The sequence below is a fragment of the Podarcis erhardii genome, assembly GCF_964252035.2.
Source record: "Podarcis erhardii genome assembly, chromosome: 13".
Taxonomy (NCBI): domain Eukaryota; kingdom Metazoa; phylum Chordata; class Lepidosauria; order Squamata; family Lacertidae; genus Podarcis; species Podarcis erhardii.
In genome coordinates this window covers 33,236,382-33,257,607 of record NC_138502.1, presented here as the reverse complement: position 1 = coordinate 33,257,607, position 21,226 = coordinate 33,236,382, and the positions used below count along the sequence as shown (strand labels likewise).

The 21,226-nt window shown below is 49.8% G+C and overlaps 1 protein-coding gene across 1 annotated transcript in view; it reads right to left on the bottom strand.

Annotated features, from left to right (window-relative positions):
• The window catches only part of NGFR (nerve growth factor receptor), a 68,453-nt gene that overhangs the window by 7,798 nt on the left and 39,429 nt on the right, over nucleotides 1–21,226 (bottom strand). The window contains exons 3-6 of the mRNA XM_081838047.1: nucleotides 17,476–17,835; nucleotides 14,113–14,190; nucleotides 5,881–6,097; nucleotides 1,336–1,496 (exon numbers count right to left, since the gene is read on the bottom strand). Coding sequence (XP_081694173.1) covers nucleotides 1,336–1,496; nucleotides 5,881–6,097; nucleotides 14,113–14,190; nucleotides 17,476–17,835 — 816 coding nt within the window. The remainder of the gene's footprint in view (nucleotides 1–1,335; nucleotides 1,497–5,880; nucleotides 6,098–14,112; nucleotides 14,191–17,475; nucleotides 17,836–21,226) is intronic.

The following is a 21,226-nucleotide window of genomic DNA, read 5'->3' as shown; positions in this document are numbered from 1 at the left end:
AAGTCTCTGCCTCCCGCCAGCATCATTCCAGTGATGATACATATTTGCCTAATGGTAAACAGGTCCTGCTGTCCATCCCTGAATTACTCCATCGATCTGGAGTGAAAGGTGATCTCAATTTCCAAAGGAAGAAGTGAGAAAGATACATCCTTTTGCTTATTTGTTTTCATAGAATTGGTGAGTCAGAAGGAACCCCGAGGGTCTTCTGGTCCAACCCCTGCAATTTAAAGCTTTGCAAACGAAAAAGGCATTTAAAACCACCAGTTCTAAATAAAGAACATTGGGGGTGGGGAATAGATTTAGGGGGCCTATCATTTCAGTTCTGTAACCCAAAATACCTTGGTTTTAAAAAACAACCCTACATTGAATATTTTGGGGCTCTGTGCAATACACACAGAGAGAGATGGATGGATGGATAGATAGATAGATGAATAGATGCATATTTGCTTGGGGAATACAGTGGTACCTTGGTTCTCGAACTTATCTGTTCCGGGATTCCGTCCGACTCCCAGAACCGTTCAAAAACCAAGGCCCGGCTTCTGATTGGCTGCAGGAGCTTCCTGCACTCAAGCGGAAGCCGTAGAAGCCACAAAAGCTGTGTCGGACATTCAGCTTCCAAAAAACGTTTGCAAATCGGAACACTTCCTTCCAGATTCACGGAGTTCGGGAATTGATTTGTTTGGGAGCCAAGCCATTCGAGTTCCAAGGTACCACTGTATTTGTTATGCATTTTGCTTTCTGCATCGGAAGTCTGATTGCTCAAACAGCCCTGTCCTACAACGCTCCCTTTCAGTTTGGAAATCAAGATGGAATTCCCCATCATTTGAATGGGCCACTATGGAGTCTGTGGGGCGATGGAAAAAGAGGACTGACCTTCTCCCCTTGCTTTTTCTCCCTTTGTGTTTTGCTTGGTTCACCAGCTTCTGCCAGTTGCAACTAGAGAAGCTCAGTCCAAGAGTGCCAAGTTGAATAAAATATGGGGGGGGGCAGGTAATTGATCACCAGACCTGGTGCACACCCCCCATTTGATGGCAATGCCCCCTTAAATATCTTATTGGGGGGCCAAAGGGAACTCAGCCCCTAGGAGTTGGCTCCTACAATTCAGTTGGTAGAGCATGAAGCTCTTAATCTCAGGGTTGTGAGTTTGAGCCCCACGTTGGGCGAAAGGTTCCTGCATTGCAGGAGGTTAGACTGGATGATCTTCCAATTCTACAGTTCTGATATTTGCAGGTGACAGCCTGAACACGCTTGGCAGCTGCTGCCCCCTTGTCCCTGAAGCTGGCTGGTGTCCCCTAGGCCTTCCACCCTGTTCACCCAGCAGGCCATCTGCCTTGCCTTGCATGGACGCCGTCTGTGTTTGCGGCTGTTGGTCGTGGAGGCTTTGGCTGTCGACCGAGATGCCGCTATCGCTGTGGAGCTTCTCCCCTTCCGGCGAAGGCGTCTGGTTGACAGGGCGGTTGTTGGCGCCTTGCTTGTTCTGCTTGCAGCTGTTCCACCTAGAGGTGAAAAAGCAGGGAACAGCTGAGCCTCAGATGCTCACGCCTCCTTTCCCAGATCAAGGTACACCACAAACTTGGCGCCGTTGCCAACACAGTAGATTGCTCCCTGCGGATCACAATGCTTTGGGTGTGGTGAGCCCAATCTTCTCGGGGCTTGCTCAGGCAAACCTCGCGGCAGGGACTGTTTCTCCAGTCCAGGCATGAGGTTGCATTCATCTGCACTGGCTCCTTGATTCTCGCCAACCAAAGTTTTCATGGAAGTCCACAAAGGCTCATATGGAAGGAACAGAGCGTGCATTTATCTCCCTAGGACACTTCCCGTGCTGAACCAGAAGACCATGAAGCCGCCCTCTGGATCGGGTGGGGGCACACACCTTTGGCCCTCCACTTGTCCCTGAACTACAACTCCCACCATCGCTGGTCATTGGCCATGCATGCTGGGAGGTTAGAGTTCAGCAACATCTGCAGGGCCAAAGGTCTTCTACACCTGCTGGGGGTGAACCTTCTAAGGATGGGGTTCAACCATCAAGTAGCCCAGCAGGCTGGTTGCAACCCCACCCCAGCCATTCGGCAGCTACACTGGTGACTGGGAATGGCCACCAAGACCACATAACACTGGTCCTGAAAGACCTACATTGGCTCCCAGTACGTTTCCGAGCACAATTCAAAGTGTTGGTGCTGACCTTTAAAGCCCTAAACAGCCTTGGCCCAGTATACCTGAAGGAGCATCTCCACCCTCATCGCTCAGCCCAGACACTGAGGTCGAACTCCGAGAACCTTCTGGTGGTTCCTTCCTAGCAAGAAGTGAAGTTACAGGGGACCAAGCAGAGGGCCTTCTCAGTAGTGGTGCCCACCCTGTGGAACGCCCTCCCATCAGTTTTCAAGGAAATAAACAACTATCTGACTTTCCAAAGACATCTGAAGGCAGCCCTGTTTAGGGAAGTTCTTAATATTTGATGTTTGATCGTGTTTTTAATATTCTGTTGGGAGCCGCCCAGAGTGGCTGGGGAAACCCAGCCAGATGGGCAGGGTATAAATAATAAATTATTATTATCATTATTCCAGGGCTGCCTACAAATCTGAACTTTAGTGCTGATGTAGCTCATCACTAGCCAGCTCTAGATTTTGGTGGGCTTAAAGGATGGGGGGAGAAAGTGTGTGTTTAAACCTGACTCTACCTAACGTGCATTTCCTGAAACAGCAAGCAAATGGAAGTGAAGCCCATAAATACGCTGGTGGATACTATATACACAGGCAACGGCCGGTTTGCGCAGAGGTTACGCTCCTGACCCCTGTGTGCATCTCAGAGCAGCGCGCATAAGCCAATCTAGTCCAACATCCTGTTCTCACAGCAGCCCAACAGTTGCCTGTGGGAAACCAGCGAAGCAAGACCTGAGTGCCACAGTTCTTTCCCACACATAATCCCAAACAACCGGCATTAAGAGGCATGCCTCCTCTGATACTGGACATAATAAACCCATCATGGCTGGCGTTATCCCCCAGACGTGTAGCTAACTCCCTTCTGAAGCTGTCCGACTCGGCTGCATTCCCTACATCTTGCAATAGCGAATTCCGTTATCTTAACTATGCACTTACTACGGAATAGCCAAGCCTTGTTTACTCACTTTTTAACAAGACATTTCAACAGCATTTTCAACAAAACATCCTGCTCCAATGGTTCCCTGTTCAGCATTTCTTCCCCTCCCCAACCCTCGGAGCATAGAAAAGCCAAGCTTTTGTTGTTGTTGTTTTAAACACACACAATGGAACAGCTGTGTAGTATCCCCAGATGTAGGTGATACGTTGTGCAGCTGTTCAGTACATAGATTGGCTGGTTATGGCCTGTATAGATTACTCAAGACATTTCCTTCTCTATGGTCGGTCTCTCCTGTCTACCATTCAACTCTATTGCTTTAACCCTTGCCTTTTCAAATCTCATTGCAGACCCTCCAAGTGTACCCATTTTTCAGGGACAGTCCCGGATTTACAGAAGCTATCCTGGTTTCTGATTTGATCCTAGAATGCCCCACTTTTCCTTAGGACATCTTTATTTTCATCAGAGAAAGGTTGGAGGGTATGGTAGGATGTCCTTATTTTATCAGAGAAATGTTGGAAGCTATGGAGTTATGCGACCCCCAAGCCAAGGAGAAAGTTACTATATAACCTCTAGAACACCTCTGAAGACAGCCCTGTCCAGGGAAGTTGTTTAATGTTTAATGTTTAATTATGTTTTTATATATGTTGGAAGTTGCCCAGAGTGGCTGGGGCAACCCAGTCAGATGGGCAGGGTATAAATAATAAAGTTGTTGTTGTTGAATAGGACGTCTCTGTTTTCATCAGAGAAATGTTGGCAGGTATGTCACTGCCTTTGTATCAATTCATCCCCAATTCCCCAAATTGCAGTATGTTTGGGGGAATAATCATGAGCAAGAGTGTAATGAGGGCAGAGTTAATAATTAACAGTTTCCCTCCACACCATGGTTCAAATGAAAATCACCCCCCTTCCCACCAACACACCCAACATTTAGAGCTGAGGAAAGGGGGGATTGCCAGCCAAACCGTAAACTGTTATTTGGATTCCAGAAGCAGAGTTGCCAGTGGAGACCATCCCATTAGGGCAAGTGGGGCACAGCCCCACCCGCCTCAGCCTGCCCTCATCCAGCTCCCAACTGCCTGTCTCCTTACTTACAACTAGAGTAAAGGCGATAGAAATACAGGAGCATAAGGTGTTGAGGCTATCAACTTCAGCATTGTCTACACTGACTGGCAGTGGCTTTTCGGGATTTTCAAATGGGGAGCACTCCCAATCCTACCTGGAGATACCTGAGACCTTTTACAGGCAAAGTAGATCCTCTGCCATTGAGCTACAGCCCTTCCCCAGATGTGGATGGTACTGGATCTCTGACTCTTCCTCCTTAGTCTCAGTGTAGAACTCAGCAAAAGTCTGCCAGTTACTTCCTCTGGCTCCCCCTACTGTTGGCCTCCCTTCCTGCCGCCCAACCAATCCCTACAGGCAACAGCCTACAGCAAGCGCTGCTATTCCACCTGCGGCATAAAGCAGATTGGCAACGATTGCCAAAATTTCCATGTTTGGAGGCACATTCCTTGCACATTCCGATGAGGAATCATGAACCAGCCTTCAAGGGCTGGTTTCTGGGAACCCAACAACACAGAAGAAGACTCCCAGATCTAGGCAATAGCAGCTGTCTGGAAAAGACATAGGCTTGACAATAATGGTATGTTGGCAGGTTCAGAGACTGTTTCCCTGCCATATGGGGCAAATGGAGGAGGGTGCCAAAACCTACACCAACCCACACAAGCAGCTTGAAGAGGAAGGAGAAAATGGGTGTGTATTCTGCTGGTGAGCATCAAGGATGCTCAAAGACCACCTTGCTTGCCCCCAAAGGGATCAAGGCATTGCGAAAACTCCAAGCAGATGCTCATCAAAATGCCTTGCCTCTGCTGCTGCTGCTGCTGCCTCCGCCTCCTCCCTGCCCTAAGTTACCCCCATCCCCACCACAAAACCTAGTTTGGGGCATGGAAAATCCAGAGGTGACTTAGTATGTGATGGAGCACCTTTCCCTGCAGAGGACAGGAGTGGGACTGATGGTGCCCAGTGGGAAAGTGACACTCTCTGCACTAGGGATGGGGGAGAAGTGTGATCCAGGTCGCATTTAAAGGCAAACTTACCTAATTCACACTTTCTGAAACAATCTGCAAACTGAAACACAGCTATCCGTCAAAATCCGCCCTTTTCTGAATTTCACAGCTCAGTTCTCCAGCCAAGAAACATGTACAAAAATGCACATGCTAGTGTAAACTGCACATATAAATGCATACATTCCAAGAATAAAATACAAAAATGCATTGTGTTAGTCAAAAACTCATTTAAAATGTGTACATTGGGGGGGGGGGGAATTCGTACAGAAATGCTGGTGAATTTTCACGGGGTTATTTTCACTAAAATCTGCAAATTTCTACGGTAAAGTGGAGAACTGAATTTAACACTGGGGAAAAATGAGAAATGGAATGGATTGAAATTGACAGATTTGACCATCCCTACTCTGCACACATTTCTGGCTGGGAAAATGGGAATCTAACACAGAGCCTCATCTTATTGGGTTGCAACTGCATCCCAGTTTCAAACAGCTCTGCCAAGACCGGAGAGCAAACAAATTTGCGTTGACGCTTCCCTTGACCCAAAGTAAATTTCACGAAAGGAGGATAGTCATGCGGCAGAGGAAGGATGAAATGGCAATGATGGGAGCAGCTTGTAAGAATGGGGTGGGCTTAGGGTGTGAGTAAGATTGGCCTTTGTGAGTGACCCTAATGAACGTTGATGATGTCCTTCTCATCATCTGAACTTTGGGAGCATGCTTACCTCTTGAAAGCAATGTACGCCACCAGCCCCACCACCACGGCTGCCAAAATGGAGCAGTACACAGGAATGAGGTTGTCCGCTGTGCCGCTTCGGACCACAGGCTGGGAGCTACCCATGACTGTGGTTGCTGTACCAGCCACGGTGCTACCAGAAACATCCATGGTATCTGGGCCATCTGTGACCTGAAAGGGGCCTTCAGGACTCCCAGGCGGAAAATCTGCAAGCAAGCAAAATAGCAAACGAGTCACTAGTGTGGGAAATGGGAGGCTGCATTTCAGAATCACAGCTTTCAAAATGTGTGTCACTGGAAGGGACTCCTTTTTCCATAGCATAATGTACTATATAAATTTGCTCTATGAGCCCTTGCACAAGGCAATGCCCCCTTTTAACTATATGCCACTTGTCAGAGCCACCCTGGGTCCCAGCTCACAAGAGACCAAAGTCCAGTCCAAGCTATATACAAAAGGTTTTATTGAAGATCATTGTCGTCATTACATCCAAACTCCGTGGCTCCGCATCTGTTACCCTTAGATGTTAGAAGTCCCCTCTGAGTCCGTCCCTCCCCTGCACCAATTTAAGAGGCTTGTACTGCTCCACCTTTTCCTCTCTTTCCTTTTCCGCAGGGTCTTCCTGCCCCCCTGTCTTCCCTCTTTCCGGGACTCCCCAGAGGCTGAGTCTTCTCCCGCCTGCTCCCCCCTCCTTCGTGCTTTGGCACCAGGCTCCTCCTCAGAGCTCTCCTCATTTCCGCGCGCCTCTATATTTGAACTTGGCGCGCGTACGTTGCCTCTGACCTTCCTTTCTACAGTTACGCTGCTCTCGGTACTACACTCCTCCCTTTCAGGCAGGACGTCTTGCTCCGAACTCCTCCCCCTTCCTCTTTCCTGTCCTGCTCTTTCTGACACACTGGCAACTCCCCCCCCTCTACTCCGTTCCGACGGGGGAGCTGGTCCCGCTTTGCCACTCCCACTGGGGATTCCCTCTTCGTTCCCCTCTCTCTGACTGATTCCCTCTCTATTGCCCCTTGGCCTGACCAGGGGGGCTCCCTTCTGGGAATCCTCTGATTCGCTAGACGGACTTTGGGACAACCTCGGCTCGTTGTCGTCCTCTTCCTCCTCGCCCTCGCTCTCTGTCTCCTCTCTCCCTAAAACCCTGACATCCATCCCCCCCTCGAAGCCCCCCCTTCCCCCCTTCCGCTCATCGGGTGCAGGTTGTGGAAGCTGCCGCTCTTCGGAGGCGGACGCAGGATACAGATTCTGCACCTCCATCTCCTCTGTTTGCAGTTCGTTGTACGAGTGTTCGAATTCGGGTTCTTGACCCAAGGTGTTCTCTTCTCCCTCCTCCATTGGTACCTGGTCCGGTGCTGCCTGCCAAGGTCCCGTCAGCCATTTCCTGCGCCAGTCCTCCTCTGGTTGCTCGTCCCACCAATAAGAGGGTTCTGTGTCCACCCCCGAACACGATCCCCTGGGCGAGTTGGAGTCCGGCGACCTTTCTTCAGCTGAAGAAAAGCCGTGGAAAGTGCTGCCTGAACATGTGGGCGTAAAGAGCCAGTCATCAAAGTACTCGGCTGGCATGGGTCTATGAGGGAAAAGGGCATGGAACTCGTCTTTTAAAAGAGGTTCGTCTAAGGCGTAGCCCGGCACCCAACCATTGGCACTGACTGGGGCACCCTCTCTGACTAGAAAATATTCTACTCCCTCTTGCCCCCATCTCGAGTCCAGGATCTCTGTGACCTCGTTGAGTGGTTCGGCCCTAGGCGCCCTCTCCCTCTCCTGTGACTTAGTGTGTTGTTGCGTGACTGTGTCAGACTCCTGAAACCTGTGCGGTGCCTTGTAGGGAGTGAGCACCGATCTATGAAAGACCGGGTGCACTCTGGAACCTTCGGGGAGGGCTAGTCGAAAGGCTACAGGGTTGATTTTAGCCTCCACCTGGTACGGCCCTAACTGCCTGTGCCCCAGCTTCTTCTTGGCCAACGACTTGGCTGGCATCGCTTGGGCCGCTAACCACACCCAGTCCCCCACCTGGATCTCCTCTCCCTCTCTCCTGTTTTTGTCAGCCTGCACCTTATATGCTTGCTTGGCCAGCTCTAAATGTCTCCGCAACTCTTCGTGCACCTCCTGCAGCTCCGCTGCAAACTGGTCGGCTCCTTGCGGCACCCCCTCTCCCGGTGCCACGAACCCCGGGAAGGTTCTGGGGTGACGACCATTGTTCGCGAAAAACGGCGTCACCCCCGTGGACGCGTGCTTCGTGTTGTTATAGGCAAACTCTGCCATCGGCAGGTAGTCCACCCAAACTGCTGGTCGCTGGTTGGCGTAACATCTCAGGTACTGCTGCATGATCGCGTTGACCCTCTCAGCTTGGCCGTTGGTTTGTGGGTGTCTCGCCGACGTGAGGTTGATCTTGACGTTCAGGATACCTAAAAGCTTCTGCCAAAAATTGGAAACAAACTGGCGCCCCCTGTCGGACAGGATGGACTGCGGCAGCCCATGCACCTTGAACACGTGATCGATGAAGAGTTTGGCAGTCTGTTCCGCCGTCGCCACCTTTGCGCATGGAATGAAGTGCGCCATCTTGGTGAACAGGTCCACAACCACCAGTACCGCCGTCTTCCCCCTGGAGCTGGGCAGGTCAGTAACGAAGTCCAGAGCTACCCTCTCCCACGGTTGCTGTGGCGTTTCCAGCGGTTCCAACAGCCCCGCTGGCTTCTGGTGTACTGGCTTGAACCTCTGACAAGTGTCACACCTGGCGACGTAATCCGCTACCTCTCCACGCATCCGGGGCCACCAAAAGTCTCTTGCCACCAGTTCTATTGTCTTCTCCTTACCGAAGTGGCCCGCACTGGGGGCGTCGTGCAACTGCTGCAGAACCTTTGCGCGAAGCTCGTCGCTTGGCACGTAGAGGGCACCTTTGCGAGTTAGCAGCCCGTCTCGTAGTTGGAACTCTTCGCCACTCTGCACACCTCTGCGCAATTCCTCCATCTTGGACTGTGCGAACTGATCCACTTGCAACGCGCGTCGCACCGCGTCCAGATCTACTGTGGCGGCAGCGCACGACCACGCCTGCGGTGCGAAAATGTGCTTGGCTGCTACAGGCGCCGCTTCATCGAGATATTGCGGTTTCCTGGATAGCGCATCGGCTATAACGTTGGAATCTCCTGGGACGTACTCTATCCGAAAGTCGAAATCCGCGAAGAATTCCGCCCAGCGCATGTGCCTCTGGCTTTGGAGCTTCGCCGTGCGCCAATACTCTAGGTTCTTGTGATCCGTGCGGACCTGTACTGTGTGCTTGGCTCCTATGAGGAAGTGTCGCCACGCTTTGAAAGCTGCGTGAATGGCTAAGAGCTCCCTGTCCCATATGGTGTAGTTTTGCTCCGCTTTGCTGAGCTTTCTGGAGTAAAAGGCACCGGGTCTCCAGTTTCCATGTGGATCTTCTTGCAGGAGTACGGCTCCAACCGCTCTGTCTGACGCGTCGGTCTCTAGTCGTATGGGCTTGCCTGGATTCACGTGCAGCAGCTGCTCCTCGGAGGCGAAAAGGCTTTTAAGCTTCTGAAAAGAGCGCTCCGCCTGTTCCGTCCACACGAACCTCTTTTTCTTGGAACTGAGAGTGTCCGTGATCGCTGCCGTCTCCTTTGCAAAACCTCTGATGAATTTGCGGTAGAAGTTGGCGAAGCCGATGAATCTTTGGACTTCCTTCCGATTGCGAGGGCTCTTCCAGTCCAACACCGCGCGGACCTTGGCGCTGTCCATGGCCAGCCCCTTGTCGGACAGCTTGTAGCCTAGGAAATCCACGTCCGTCACATCAAACTGGCACTTCTCTAACTTGGCGTAGAGCTTGTTCTCCCGTAGTCTCTGCAGGACTTCCTTTACGTCCTTCTCATGGGCCTCCTCCGTTTCCGAAAAGATCAGGATGTCGTCGAGGAAACACACGCATTTCTTGTAGAGAAGTCCCGCTAGCACGTGATGCATAAATGCTTGGAAGACGTGAGATCCATTTTGGAGACCAAATGGCATAACTCTGTATTCGTACGTGCCCAGAGGCGTGAACATGGCCGTCTTCCACTCATCGCCCTCCCGGATGCGTATGAGGTTATACGCTCCACGCAGATCCAATTTGGTGAAGATCTTCCCCTTCCTTACGGTTGCCAGGAGATCATCTATCTTGGGCATGGGGAAGGCCTTGGGTTTGGTCTTACTGTTTATGAATCGATAGTCCACAATGAGTCTTTTCCGGGGCGTGTCTTTCTTCTTTACAAAGAAAACAGGACTGCCCCCCACCGCTTTCGATTCTCGGATGAATCCGCGCTTCAAATTGTGCTCTATGAACTCCCTGAGTTCTTGCATCTCGTCCTCAGACATGGAATACAGCTTTGCAGTCGGCAACTGCGCCCCTGGCACCAGGTCGATGGCACAATCATAAGGCCTGTGGGGCGGCAACTGGTCAGCTTCCTTCTCGCAGAAAACCTCCAGGAACCCCTCGTACTTGCGGGGTACTGCCTGCACCATGCCAAGTTGCAACTGCTGCTCAGCTCCCTCCTCCTGGCTGGACTGGATGCAATGTTGAGCACAGTACGATGAGCAAAAGGTGATCTGCCGTTGGTACCACGCTACAGCAGGACTGTGTCTCTCCAGCCAACTCATGCCTAATACTATAGGCGTGTCTGAAAGGCGGGTGACATTGAAGCTGATGACTTCTCGATGATTTCCAATCCTCATCACCATGGGAGGCGTCTGTTGCACAACTTGTCCTCCTAGCAATTTCCTGCCATCCACCGTGACTACGTTCAGAGGTGTTGTCGCTGGCAGAAGCGCTATGCGATGCTGCTTGACAAAGTGCGTCCCCACAAAATCTGCGTTGCTCCCAGAATCAATCGTGATGGGGACTTCCAGGGTGGTTCCATTCGGCAACTGAAGTGTTGCAGTGAGCTGCACCGCTGGCTTGGGTGGTAAAGGGTCTGTGCGTTGCAAAAGCGCTGGGGACTGCTCTACAGATTCGCCTGGCTGAGCCCCAGCAGCTCTGCTTCCAGCCAGGCACTGTCGTTTCCCTGAGGTTGCTCTGCTTGCATCATTTCTGCTGCAACAGTTGCTAAAGCTGCAGTGTGTTTCTGCAGCCTCTGGGGACACTCTTTCGCCATGTGCTGTGCACTGTCGCAAATGTAACACTTCCTGGTCCCTCTAGGAGGCTTTGCCTTCACTGCACCGGAAGCTGGGGCTCTGGCTGTTGCTTGAGCCTTAGCACCACCAAGTTCCATGGGCTCCTCCCCCTGCCTTCCCAGTGGCGAAGGATGCGACTGACTGAACTCCCTGGGGATGAAAGAAGACGTCCTCGCTGGTGGACGCACCTGACGTTCTTCCTCAGTGTGCCAAGGACGTCCCTCGTGCCGTATCCCAATCGCCAAAGCCCTCTGCACAAGCTCCTCCAGGGTCTGGGGTCTGTCTCCCCTGGCAAGTTCATCCTTAATGGGACCGCTGAGCCCCTCCCAGAACAAATCCCTCACAGGTGCACAATCCTTCTCCCAGCTTAGCGCAGTCAGTAAAGCAAAAAATCTAGAATGGTACTGACGCACAGTGGCTTTGCCTTGCCGCAATCCAAAAATTTCCCTGCGTGCAAGATCCACATCTACAGTAGACTGGAAGCAGGCATCCATCGCTTTAATGAATTCATCTGCATCGCGGCGGGCAGGGCCATCTTCACGCCACAAATTGCGCAACCAGTCTCTGGCCGGCCCATGCAAGTGAGAAACAATAAACCCCACTTTCTCCTCCTCATCTTTAAAGTCATGACGAAGCAAGTGCAATGCATACAAAACGTCTGCTCTGAAACTGGGGTAGTGCTTCAGGTTCCCATCGAAGTGGGTGACTAGGCTGCCCCCCCTCCGTCCAAGTCCAATCCCCTCTGATCTGGACCCTGGGAACCCTTCCCTGCTTGCACGTTCCCACCTTGTTTGCAGGTCCTGGCAGCGCTTCTCCATTTCGTCATGCTTCTTCTGAGACGCAAGGACTGCAGCAGTGAGTTCGGAAACTGTAGTTCGCAGCGCTGTCAACTGCTCCTCCGCAGTCATGGCTGTCACCGTTCGTGAGCTTTGCAAAAAAAAAATTTTGCGTTCTTTGGAGGGGACTTTCTGTCAGAGCCACCCTGGGTCCCAGCTCACAAGAGACCAAAGTCCAGTCCAAGCTATATACAAAAGGTTTTATTGAAGATCATTGTCGTCATTACATCCAAACTCCGTGGCTCCGCATCTGTTACCCTTAGATGTTAGAAGTCCCCTCTGAGTCCGTCCCTCCCCTGCACCAATTTAAGAGGCTTGTACTGCTCCACCTTTTCCTCTCTTTCCTTTTCCGCAGGGTCTTCCTGCCCCCCTGTCTTCCCTCTTTCCGGGACTCCCCAGAGGCTGAGTCTTCTCCCGCCTGCTCCCCCCTCCTTCGTGCTTTGGCACCAGGCTCCTCCTCAGAGCTCTCCTCATTTCCGCGCGCCTCTATATTTGAACTTGGCGCGCGTACGTTGCCTCTGACCTTCCTTTCTACAGTTACGCTGCTCTCGGTACTACACTCCTCCCTTTCAGGCAGGACGTCTTGCTCCGAACTCCTCCCCCTTCCTCTTTCCTGTCCTGCTCTTTCTGACACACTGGCAACTCCCCCCCCTCTACTCCGTTCCGACGGGGGAGCTGGTCCCGCTTTGCCACTCCCACTGGGGATTCCCTCTTCATTCCCCTCTCTCTGACTGATTCCCTCTCTATTGCCCCTTGGCCTGACCAGGGGGGCTCCCTTCTGGGAATCCTCTGATTCGCTAGACGGACTTTGGGACAACCTCGGCTCGTTGTCGTCCTCTTCCTCCTCGCCCTCGCTCTCTGTCTCCTCTCTCCCTAAAACCCTGACACCACTGAAGAAGGCTTTGGAAGTCAAAGCACACCAGCCACGCTTTCTGAAATGTATCTGTTACAAGCAGATTTCTCCTCAAATCATACACGGTTTTGTTCAGATTCCTCAGTAAGTGTTGTCAGGGTTTCTTTTCTCTCTGGACTCCATCTGTGTTATTTAATTGACTTTGCTAACAGAGAGTGGAGATTGCGAGTGGGATCAAGGAAAGAGTTATCTTGCTGGCTGCTACTGGCATAAGTGGTTCTGTTGGCACATTCTACTGAAAGTATACAAACATGAACTCATAGTCTTGACTTTTAGCTTCTTTGACCTCTATGGTGTTCTACCTCCCCTCAGAAAACTTCAGGAATTGTAGCTTTCAGAGTGTGTCAAAAATTCTGCTTTAGTGACCTGAATTATTTCACACAGTTCATATTTCCAATGGAGTCCTTCCATGTTTGGAGTTATACCAACCAAGTAAATGAGGAACTGGTTCAACCAGGTCAAAAGAAAGGTGCAAACAGCCATTGTGGTGTGATGGTCAGAAACTTAGACTATGCCCTGGGAGACCAAGGTTCAAATCCCCATTTGGCTGTGAAGTTCCGTGGATGATGTTGGGCCAGTCACTCTCTCTCAGCCTAGCCTACCTTACAGGATTGTTGCAATCGTGAAATGAGAAGGGAACCATGGAAGGCTCATTAGAAGAAAGGTGGTATATAAATACAGTGGTACCTCGGGTTACGGATGCTTCAGGTTACAGACGCTTCAAGTTACAGACTCTGCTAACCCAGAAATAGTACCTCAGGTTAAGAACTTTGCTTCAGGATGAGAGCAGAAATCGCGTGGCAGCGGGAGGCCCCATTAGCTAAAGTGGTACCTCAGGTTAAGAACAGTTTCAGGTTAAGAACAGACCTCCAGAAGGAATTAAGTTCTTAACCCGAGGTACCACTGTACCTCAAGGACCACCCCTGCCCATATAAACCATCCTGGACTCTGCATTCGTCATCTGAGGTCCTTCCTTGTGTGCCACCTGCATGTGAGGTCCGGAGGGTGGCAACACAAGAACAGGGCCTTTTCTGTAGTGGCTCCCCATTTGTGGAATGCTCTCCCCAGGGAAGTTCACCTGGTGCCTTCATTATATATTTTTAAGCTCCAGGCAAAAACATTCCTCTTCAACCAGGCTTTTGGCTGATTCATATTCTACAGCCTTTTAAATGTGTCTGTGGGAATTGGGGGGGGGGTGCTGTTTTGTTTTACTTATTTACTTGTTTTTATCCTGTATTTTATTTTGTGAACTGCCCTGAGATCTTATGATCTAGGACGGTATATAAATCTAATCTGAATAAATAAACAAAATGTCACAAACAAACATCAAAGGTACCGTGTTGAGGAGCTGTGGTTGCACCCGTGGTGTTGGACTCCGGTGTTGGTGCAGCTGTGGTAAACCGTGGGTTAATCGCTGCCAATAAAACAGAGAAGAACTTATCAGGGGAGTAAAGAAATCTTCAAGAAGGTGTGACCATCATCAAAATTCTAAATTTTTTTGTTTTTGTTTTTTTCCATTTGCTTAAGCTCACTGATTCCAACAAAAGAAGACCTGTGAGGAGGTTTTGGGGGTAGCAAGGCCTGTGGAGCCATTTCACAGGAGAGACAGAAGTAGTGACCGGACCACTGAAGGGTTTAGTCTGGGTGCAGGATTGAAACCACTGCCCTGCCACAAAGATTACTTTGTGGCCTTCGACAAGTCATTGTCTCCCAGGACCAAAATGACACTCGTGCCGGGAGATCAGGGATCTGAGCTGCTGACGTTCCATTTTTTAAAGCTGAAATGAAGTCAACGGGAACTGTCAATTTGGGACATTTCAAATGTGAAGTTGGGATTTGCATTTCGAACGGGTTTTCCTCTTCAACATTTAAATCATTTCGGCTTGTTTACATCTCTTGGTTACTTTGATTTTTTTGGCAGGCCTGGAGAAAGAAACCTGTTGATCCGTCAAGCTCACAGGTACCATTTCAGGTTATCTATCAAATGATGTCACTGATATCAAATATCAGTGCATGGTGCAGGTCATTCACAGGTCTGCAAAAACAACCACCACCACCCGTGGTCCCCCCCCCCCAAAATATAATAATGAATATTTACTGTCATCTGAGTTCTGGCACATTTTGCCCACATAGCATTATTGACAACCTCGGCACTCCAGCCCTTTGGATTTGCATTAGTTCAAGATGTTGAGTCAAGCTAGCCCATTTAAGCAGGCGATCCTCTTTCCCCTACACCTCTTCCCACTCATTTAGGGCTTCCCATCCAGCCTTGGACCTGACTCATCCCTGCTTAGCTTTACGGAATTTGGCAGTGCCTAAGGGAACAGCTGTTCTTTCTGCTCTGCAGCCTTGACTCCCCACCCCCCACCCCTGAAGCCCTGTTACATCACAACACTTGCTTACTCATCGTCAGGGGAATGCCAATTTGTTGATCACATTAACTCCACCCCGTTGTCAAGGGAATTCCTGGCAAAGGTTCATGGAGTGTCCACACATCGGTTTCAATCCCAACCATTTCCCATCTTCAAATATACACAGTGAAAAGGAACAGCTGCTTGCCGTGGCTTGATTTGTGTCCTGTTTCCAGGGGCTCTGAGTGCTAAATTTGGTGTTGCCTTTGCTGGGAAGCCTCTTTTATAGTTAATTGTTTTTATTAAGATTTTATTGGGTTACAAAAGTACATCATCTGGCTCTCTTTGAACCAGATGTTTCACTGCTCCCTAGATCTTGGATGAGGGACGCGGGTGGTGCTGTGGGTTAAACCACAGAGCCTAGGACTTGCCAATCAGAAGGCTGGCGGTTCGAATCCCCGCTACGGGGTGAGCTCCCGTTGCTCGGTCCCAGCTCCTGCCAACCTAGCAGTTCAAAAGCAAGTAAAAGTGCAAGTAGATAAATAGGTACCGCTCTGGCGGGAAGGTAAACGGCATTTCCGTGGGCTGCTCTGGTTCGCCAGAAGTGGCTTAGTCATGCTGGACACATGACCCGGAAGCTGTATGCCGGCTCCCTCGGCCAATAAAGCGAGATGAGCGCCCCAACCCCAGAGTCGGTCACGACTGGACCTAATGGTCAGGAGTCCCTTTACCTTTACTAAATACTGAATAGAACAAGAATCCTGCATTTCTCAGATCTACAGTTCCCACTCTTCCTCATACACCTTTTATCAGTTATTTTTTAAGTTAATTAATAAAAGGTGTGTTTATGTAGCACCTTTTTCTGAGCTAAATGGAGGGTATCGTGTATGTTACCTGGCCTAGTTCAGGTTAGGGATGGACAAGAGAATGGAAGGTGCCAGGAAGAGAAATAGGCACACACTCAGAGTTTCTGTTTTCTCATCTTTGGTGGTTGAAAGAAGGGGAAGATGAGACCACTGGGGAATGGAGTGCATTGCAGTGTGGGCGGTTCTCTGCTGCTCTGTCTCCACGTGCAAGTTGAAGAAGGAACATCTGTAGACGGAAAGTCTGTAATCATAGCCTCCTGCCACCCACTAGCTGTAGGGTGTTGGACTGGGCATGGTATGGGCCACACACCTCAGAGAACAGTTATACAACTTCACAATTTGCTTCTTCCCCTGATCTGTTTATCCATTCAAAGGCTGAATATGTAGTAGCTGGGTTGTAAGCGGGTGGCGCTGTGGATTAAACCACAGAGCCTAGGACTTGCCGATCAGAAGGTTGTGGTTCAAATCCCTGCAACAGGGTGAGCTCCCATTGCTCGGTTCCTGCTCCTGCCAACCTAGCAGTTCAAAAGCACGTCAAAGTGCAAGTAGATAAATAGGTACCGCTCCGGCGGGAAGGTAAACGGTGTTTCCCTGCGGTGCTCTGGTTCGCCAGAAGCGGCTTAGTCATGCTGGCCACATGACCCGGAAGCTGTACGCCGGCTCCCTTGGCCAATAAAGCGAGATGAGCGCTGCAACCCCAGAGTCAGCCACGACTAGACCTAATGGTCAGGGGCCCCTTTACCTTTACCTAAGGGGAGTTCAGAGCTCTGCGGAAATGCATAAGCCCAAGTTTTCAGACCACATGTAGAGCGAATGTCCAGAGAGAAGTGAGGTCAGATGTCAGGGGCTGGACTGGGGAGGAATGGTGGGAGCTGCTACCCCCTTTTTCTGAACCTTCCCAAGGACAGGAGGACAGTATTAATTTAGAACGGTGGTTTGCAGAAGGGCATATTCCGGAGGGGAAAAGCTGGGAAGTACTGGGTGAGGAGCAGCTAGAAGAGGAAACGCCAAGAGAGGGACAGCTGGCAGATTCAGTGTCCTTGGACAGCATTCCTGGCCCTCCCCCTTCGCCCAAGACTAGAAGGGCTTGGAAAGCGTTAGAAAAAGGAAGCGCAACGGCAACAAGCTCAGATTACCCGATGTGGGAGTGACATAGATTAATGGACATGGGGGATGACCAACGCCATTTCTTTTAGAGATATGCATTCCTTGTCTCTCGCTGTGATCATTAAAGAACTTGTCTGGTAAGAACGCTCCTTTTGTTTGATCTGCTTATTTACTGCCACTGGGGAAGGGATCTGATTCCCCGAAGCCTGACATCATCCCACTGACCCTGACCCCAATGCCATTGCATCCCACTCACCCCACTTCGTTACCTCCACAAACAGCAGTGAAGGTCTGGAAAGGAATGTTTGCGCATTGTTAGTGTGCTCTACACTTCCTGTTCAATGCACATTTTCAGCCTGTCCCAATGACCCTTACCTCTGCACCTCGCATCTGACGTGGCGGTGCACTCCTTGACAGTGATCTCGTCCTCTTCACACACGGTGCAAGGAAAGCAGGGGTCCACGTGGTTCGCTTCATCAGAGTATGTCCCCAAGGGGCACTTCTCACACCACGTGTTCTGATTTTCCCCACAGGGGTACACGAGGCCATAGCCCACTTCGCAGATCCGGCACTTCCTGCAAGTGTCGCTCCTCTCGTCCCGGTAGTAGCCATAGATGCATTTGCAGACGGTGTTGTCCGACTCCACACAGGGTGCTAACATGCCTTCCAGGCCCACGCATTCCTTGCAAGGCTTGCAGGGCTCTGTGGCGCTCACTGCGTCAGAATAGGTGACGCCTGGAAAGAACGAGAGGAAGCAACAGTCATCCATTGGGCAAGAGATGTGAGAGAACTGTCTTCATGGGAGAAGTTGTGGCAGAGTAATCTAAGATTTAATGATTGCTATACTTTAAAATAAAAGTATATGAAGATGATTTATGGATTGTATTTAACACCAAGTAAGACGCGGGTGGCGCTGTGGGTTAAACCACAGAGCCTAGGGCTTGCCGATCAGAAGGTCGGCAGTTCAAATCCCCGCGATGGGGTGAGCTCCCGTTGCTCGGTCCCTGCTCCTGCCAACCTAGCAGTTCGAAAGCACATCAAAGTGCAAGTAGATAAATAGGTACTGCTCCAGTGGGTAAACGGCATTTCCGTGCGCTGCTCTGGTTCGCCAGAAGTGGCTTAGTCATGCTGGCCACATGACCCGGAAGCTGTACACCAGCTTCCTCGGCCAGTAAAGCGAGATGTGCGCCACAACCCCAGAGTCGTCCACAACTGGACCTAATGGTCAGGGGTCCCTTTCCCTTTATACTTTAAAATAAAAATTTATGAAGATGAATTATGGATTGTATTTAACACCAAGTAAGCTAGCCAAAATGTGTAAAGCTAAGTCAAGTATGTGTTGGAAGTGCAAAATGACAGAAAGAACATTCTTCCCTATGTGGTGGAGTTGCAAAAAAAGCTAAGGGCTATTGGGAAATGATATATAATGAAATTAAAAATATGTTTTAGTTGATAATTCCCAAGAAACCCGAAGCTTTTCTTTTAGGAATTATAGATAATGATGTTCCAAAAGAGCTGGTTAGCTTATTTAGGTACACGATGACAGCAGCATGAATATTGGTTGTCCAAAAATAGAAAGGAGAGTTCACAACAAAGGAAGATTGGCTTTTGAAAATGATGGAGTACGTAGAACTGTCAAGATTAACACCAAAGATTAGACACCAAAACGACGGTAAATTCACTGAGGACTGGAAACTTTTTTATTGAGTTTTTTAAAGAAATATTATAGGGAGATGAAAATATGAGCAGGACTTGAAATATGAGCAACAATGTGAATTATTAAAATAAATAGGTGAAATTGAATGTATTGAATAGTATAGGTGAAATATGCAGCATTTAAGGGTAAATATGGAGGACAGGAAGTCAACTGATAATGTAATTTATGGTTTATGTTAAAATTTGTAAGGTTTTTTTTCCTTGTGAAAAATTAATAACCAAGATTTTTAAAAACCCAACAGTTTCTCAACGAATAAAGAGCCCATTGACTTGTGTGTTAAAAGGGACTGGGGAGCGACTTCAGATGGCCCATCTAGCCTAGCATCCTGGCCAATGAGATGCTGATGGAACACTTGCAAGCAGAACCTGAGAGTAACCACACTCTACCCATCTGCGTTTCCCAACAACTGGTATTTGGAGGACATATCCGGCATGGCTAGTAGCCACTGATAGCCTCAGCCTCCATGAATTTGCCCCATCTTCTTTGAAAACCTTCCAAGTTGGTGGCCTTCGCTAGTTCCATTGACTAAAATTAACCTATGGAACTCACTGCCTCAGGATGTAGCGGTAGCTACTTGCTCAAATGGTTTCAAGAGGGTTTTAGAGAACAGGTCGATCAGTGGCTATTAGCCATGAAAATGAATAGAACCTACATGTTCAGAGGTCATATACCTCTGAATTGCCAGTCTTTAAAAGTCTCTTGACCTCCCTGGTGGCTGGAAGCAAGGTTCCTTCCAGGTCACTTCCAGGATAACAACTGAGAACTGGGGCTTTGTTTTTGAAACACTTAAATGCTGGATGCCTACAGTTCTTTCAACTGAAGAATGGGTGTGTCGAGTACGGGGGGAAAATTGAGATGTCAAAATTAATTTACCAAACGTGTGCGATAAAAGGAAGGAAGAAAAACAAAGCAGAATTTTGGATTAGGCCGATTGCCTTTTATTAATTTTCATAAACAGGGCTGCAATACTGATTTGAATAAGTCCAGATGCTTTGCAGAAATTTTATACAGTTACTTTTGGAAATAGCTCAGTCCTTGTACTTTGTGTTTTGCTTGCCTCATGACTGTTAGACTTTTAAAAAATCGTGTTGACACTCCCCACTGTGATTTTGTTCAATTCATGTGGGTGCATCACCCCTCCCAGAAAGGCTCGCCGGACACCTTCTCCTCTATCCTTAAGGCACTAGGCAAAAACATTCTATTCTCCCGGGCCTTTTAGGTGTTCTCCAACCAGGGCAGGCAAATCTCTGCAGCCCAAGGGCCGCATCCCCTAGTATGCAGCCTTCTGATGACCACATGCCAGAGGTGAGCGGGGCCACAGGTGTTACTCTTGCCTTTATACAGAAAGCTACAGCCCGGTCACATAGAAGTCAAAGTTTTCTTCATGTACATCTCTCCATCCAGGCAATCAGAGATACATTTTAACAGCCAAAATAATTGGGAGAGTATGGATCAAAGCCAACATAAGAAGAGTTTGGATTTGATATCCCGCTTTATCACTACCCTAAGGAGTCTCAAAGCAGCTAACATTCTCCTTTCCCTTCCTCCCCCACAACAAACACTCTGTGGGGTGAGTGGGGCTGAGAGACTTCAAAGAAGTGTGAGTGGCCCAAGGTCACCCAGCAGCTGCATGTGGAGGAGCGGGAAAGCGAACCCGGTTCACCAGATTATGAGACTACCACTCTTAACCACTACACCACACTGGCTCTCCCTGGACCCCTGGATGGTTAAGTCCAGTCAAAGGTGACTATGAGGTGTGGCGCTCATCTCGCTTTCAGGCCGAGGGAGACAGCGTTTGTCCACAGACAGCTTTCTGGGTCGTGTGGCCAGCATGACTAAACCGTTTCTGGTGCAATGGGACACTGTGACGGAAACCAGAACGCACGGAAACACTGTTTACCTCCCCCTGCAGTGGTACCTATTCATCTACTTGCACTGGTGTGCTTTTGAACTGCTAGGTTGGCAGGAGCTGGGACAGAGCAATCGGAGCTCACTCCGTCGCGGGGATTTGAACCGCCGACCTTCTGAACGGCAAGCCCAAGAGGCTCGGTGGTTTAGACCACAGCACCACCTGCGTCCCATGAGGGCCAATGTGACCTGGGAAGAGTCCCAGGGCTCATAGGCCTAGAGGCCAAATGCAGGTCCCCAGCCAGTGTGGTGTGGTTAAGAGCAGTAGATTCGTAATCTGGGGAACCGGGTTCGCATCTATGCTCCTCCACATGCAGCTGCTGGGTGACCTTGGGCTAGTCACACTTCTCTGAAGTCTCTCAGCCCCACTCACTTCTCAGAGTGTTTGTTGTGGGGGAGGAAGGGAAAGGAGAATGTTAGCCGCTTTGAGACTTCTTCGGGTAGTGATAAAGCGGGATATCAAATCCAAACTCTTCTTCTTCTTCTCCTCTATGTGCATAA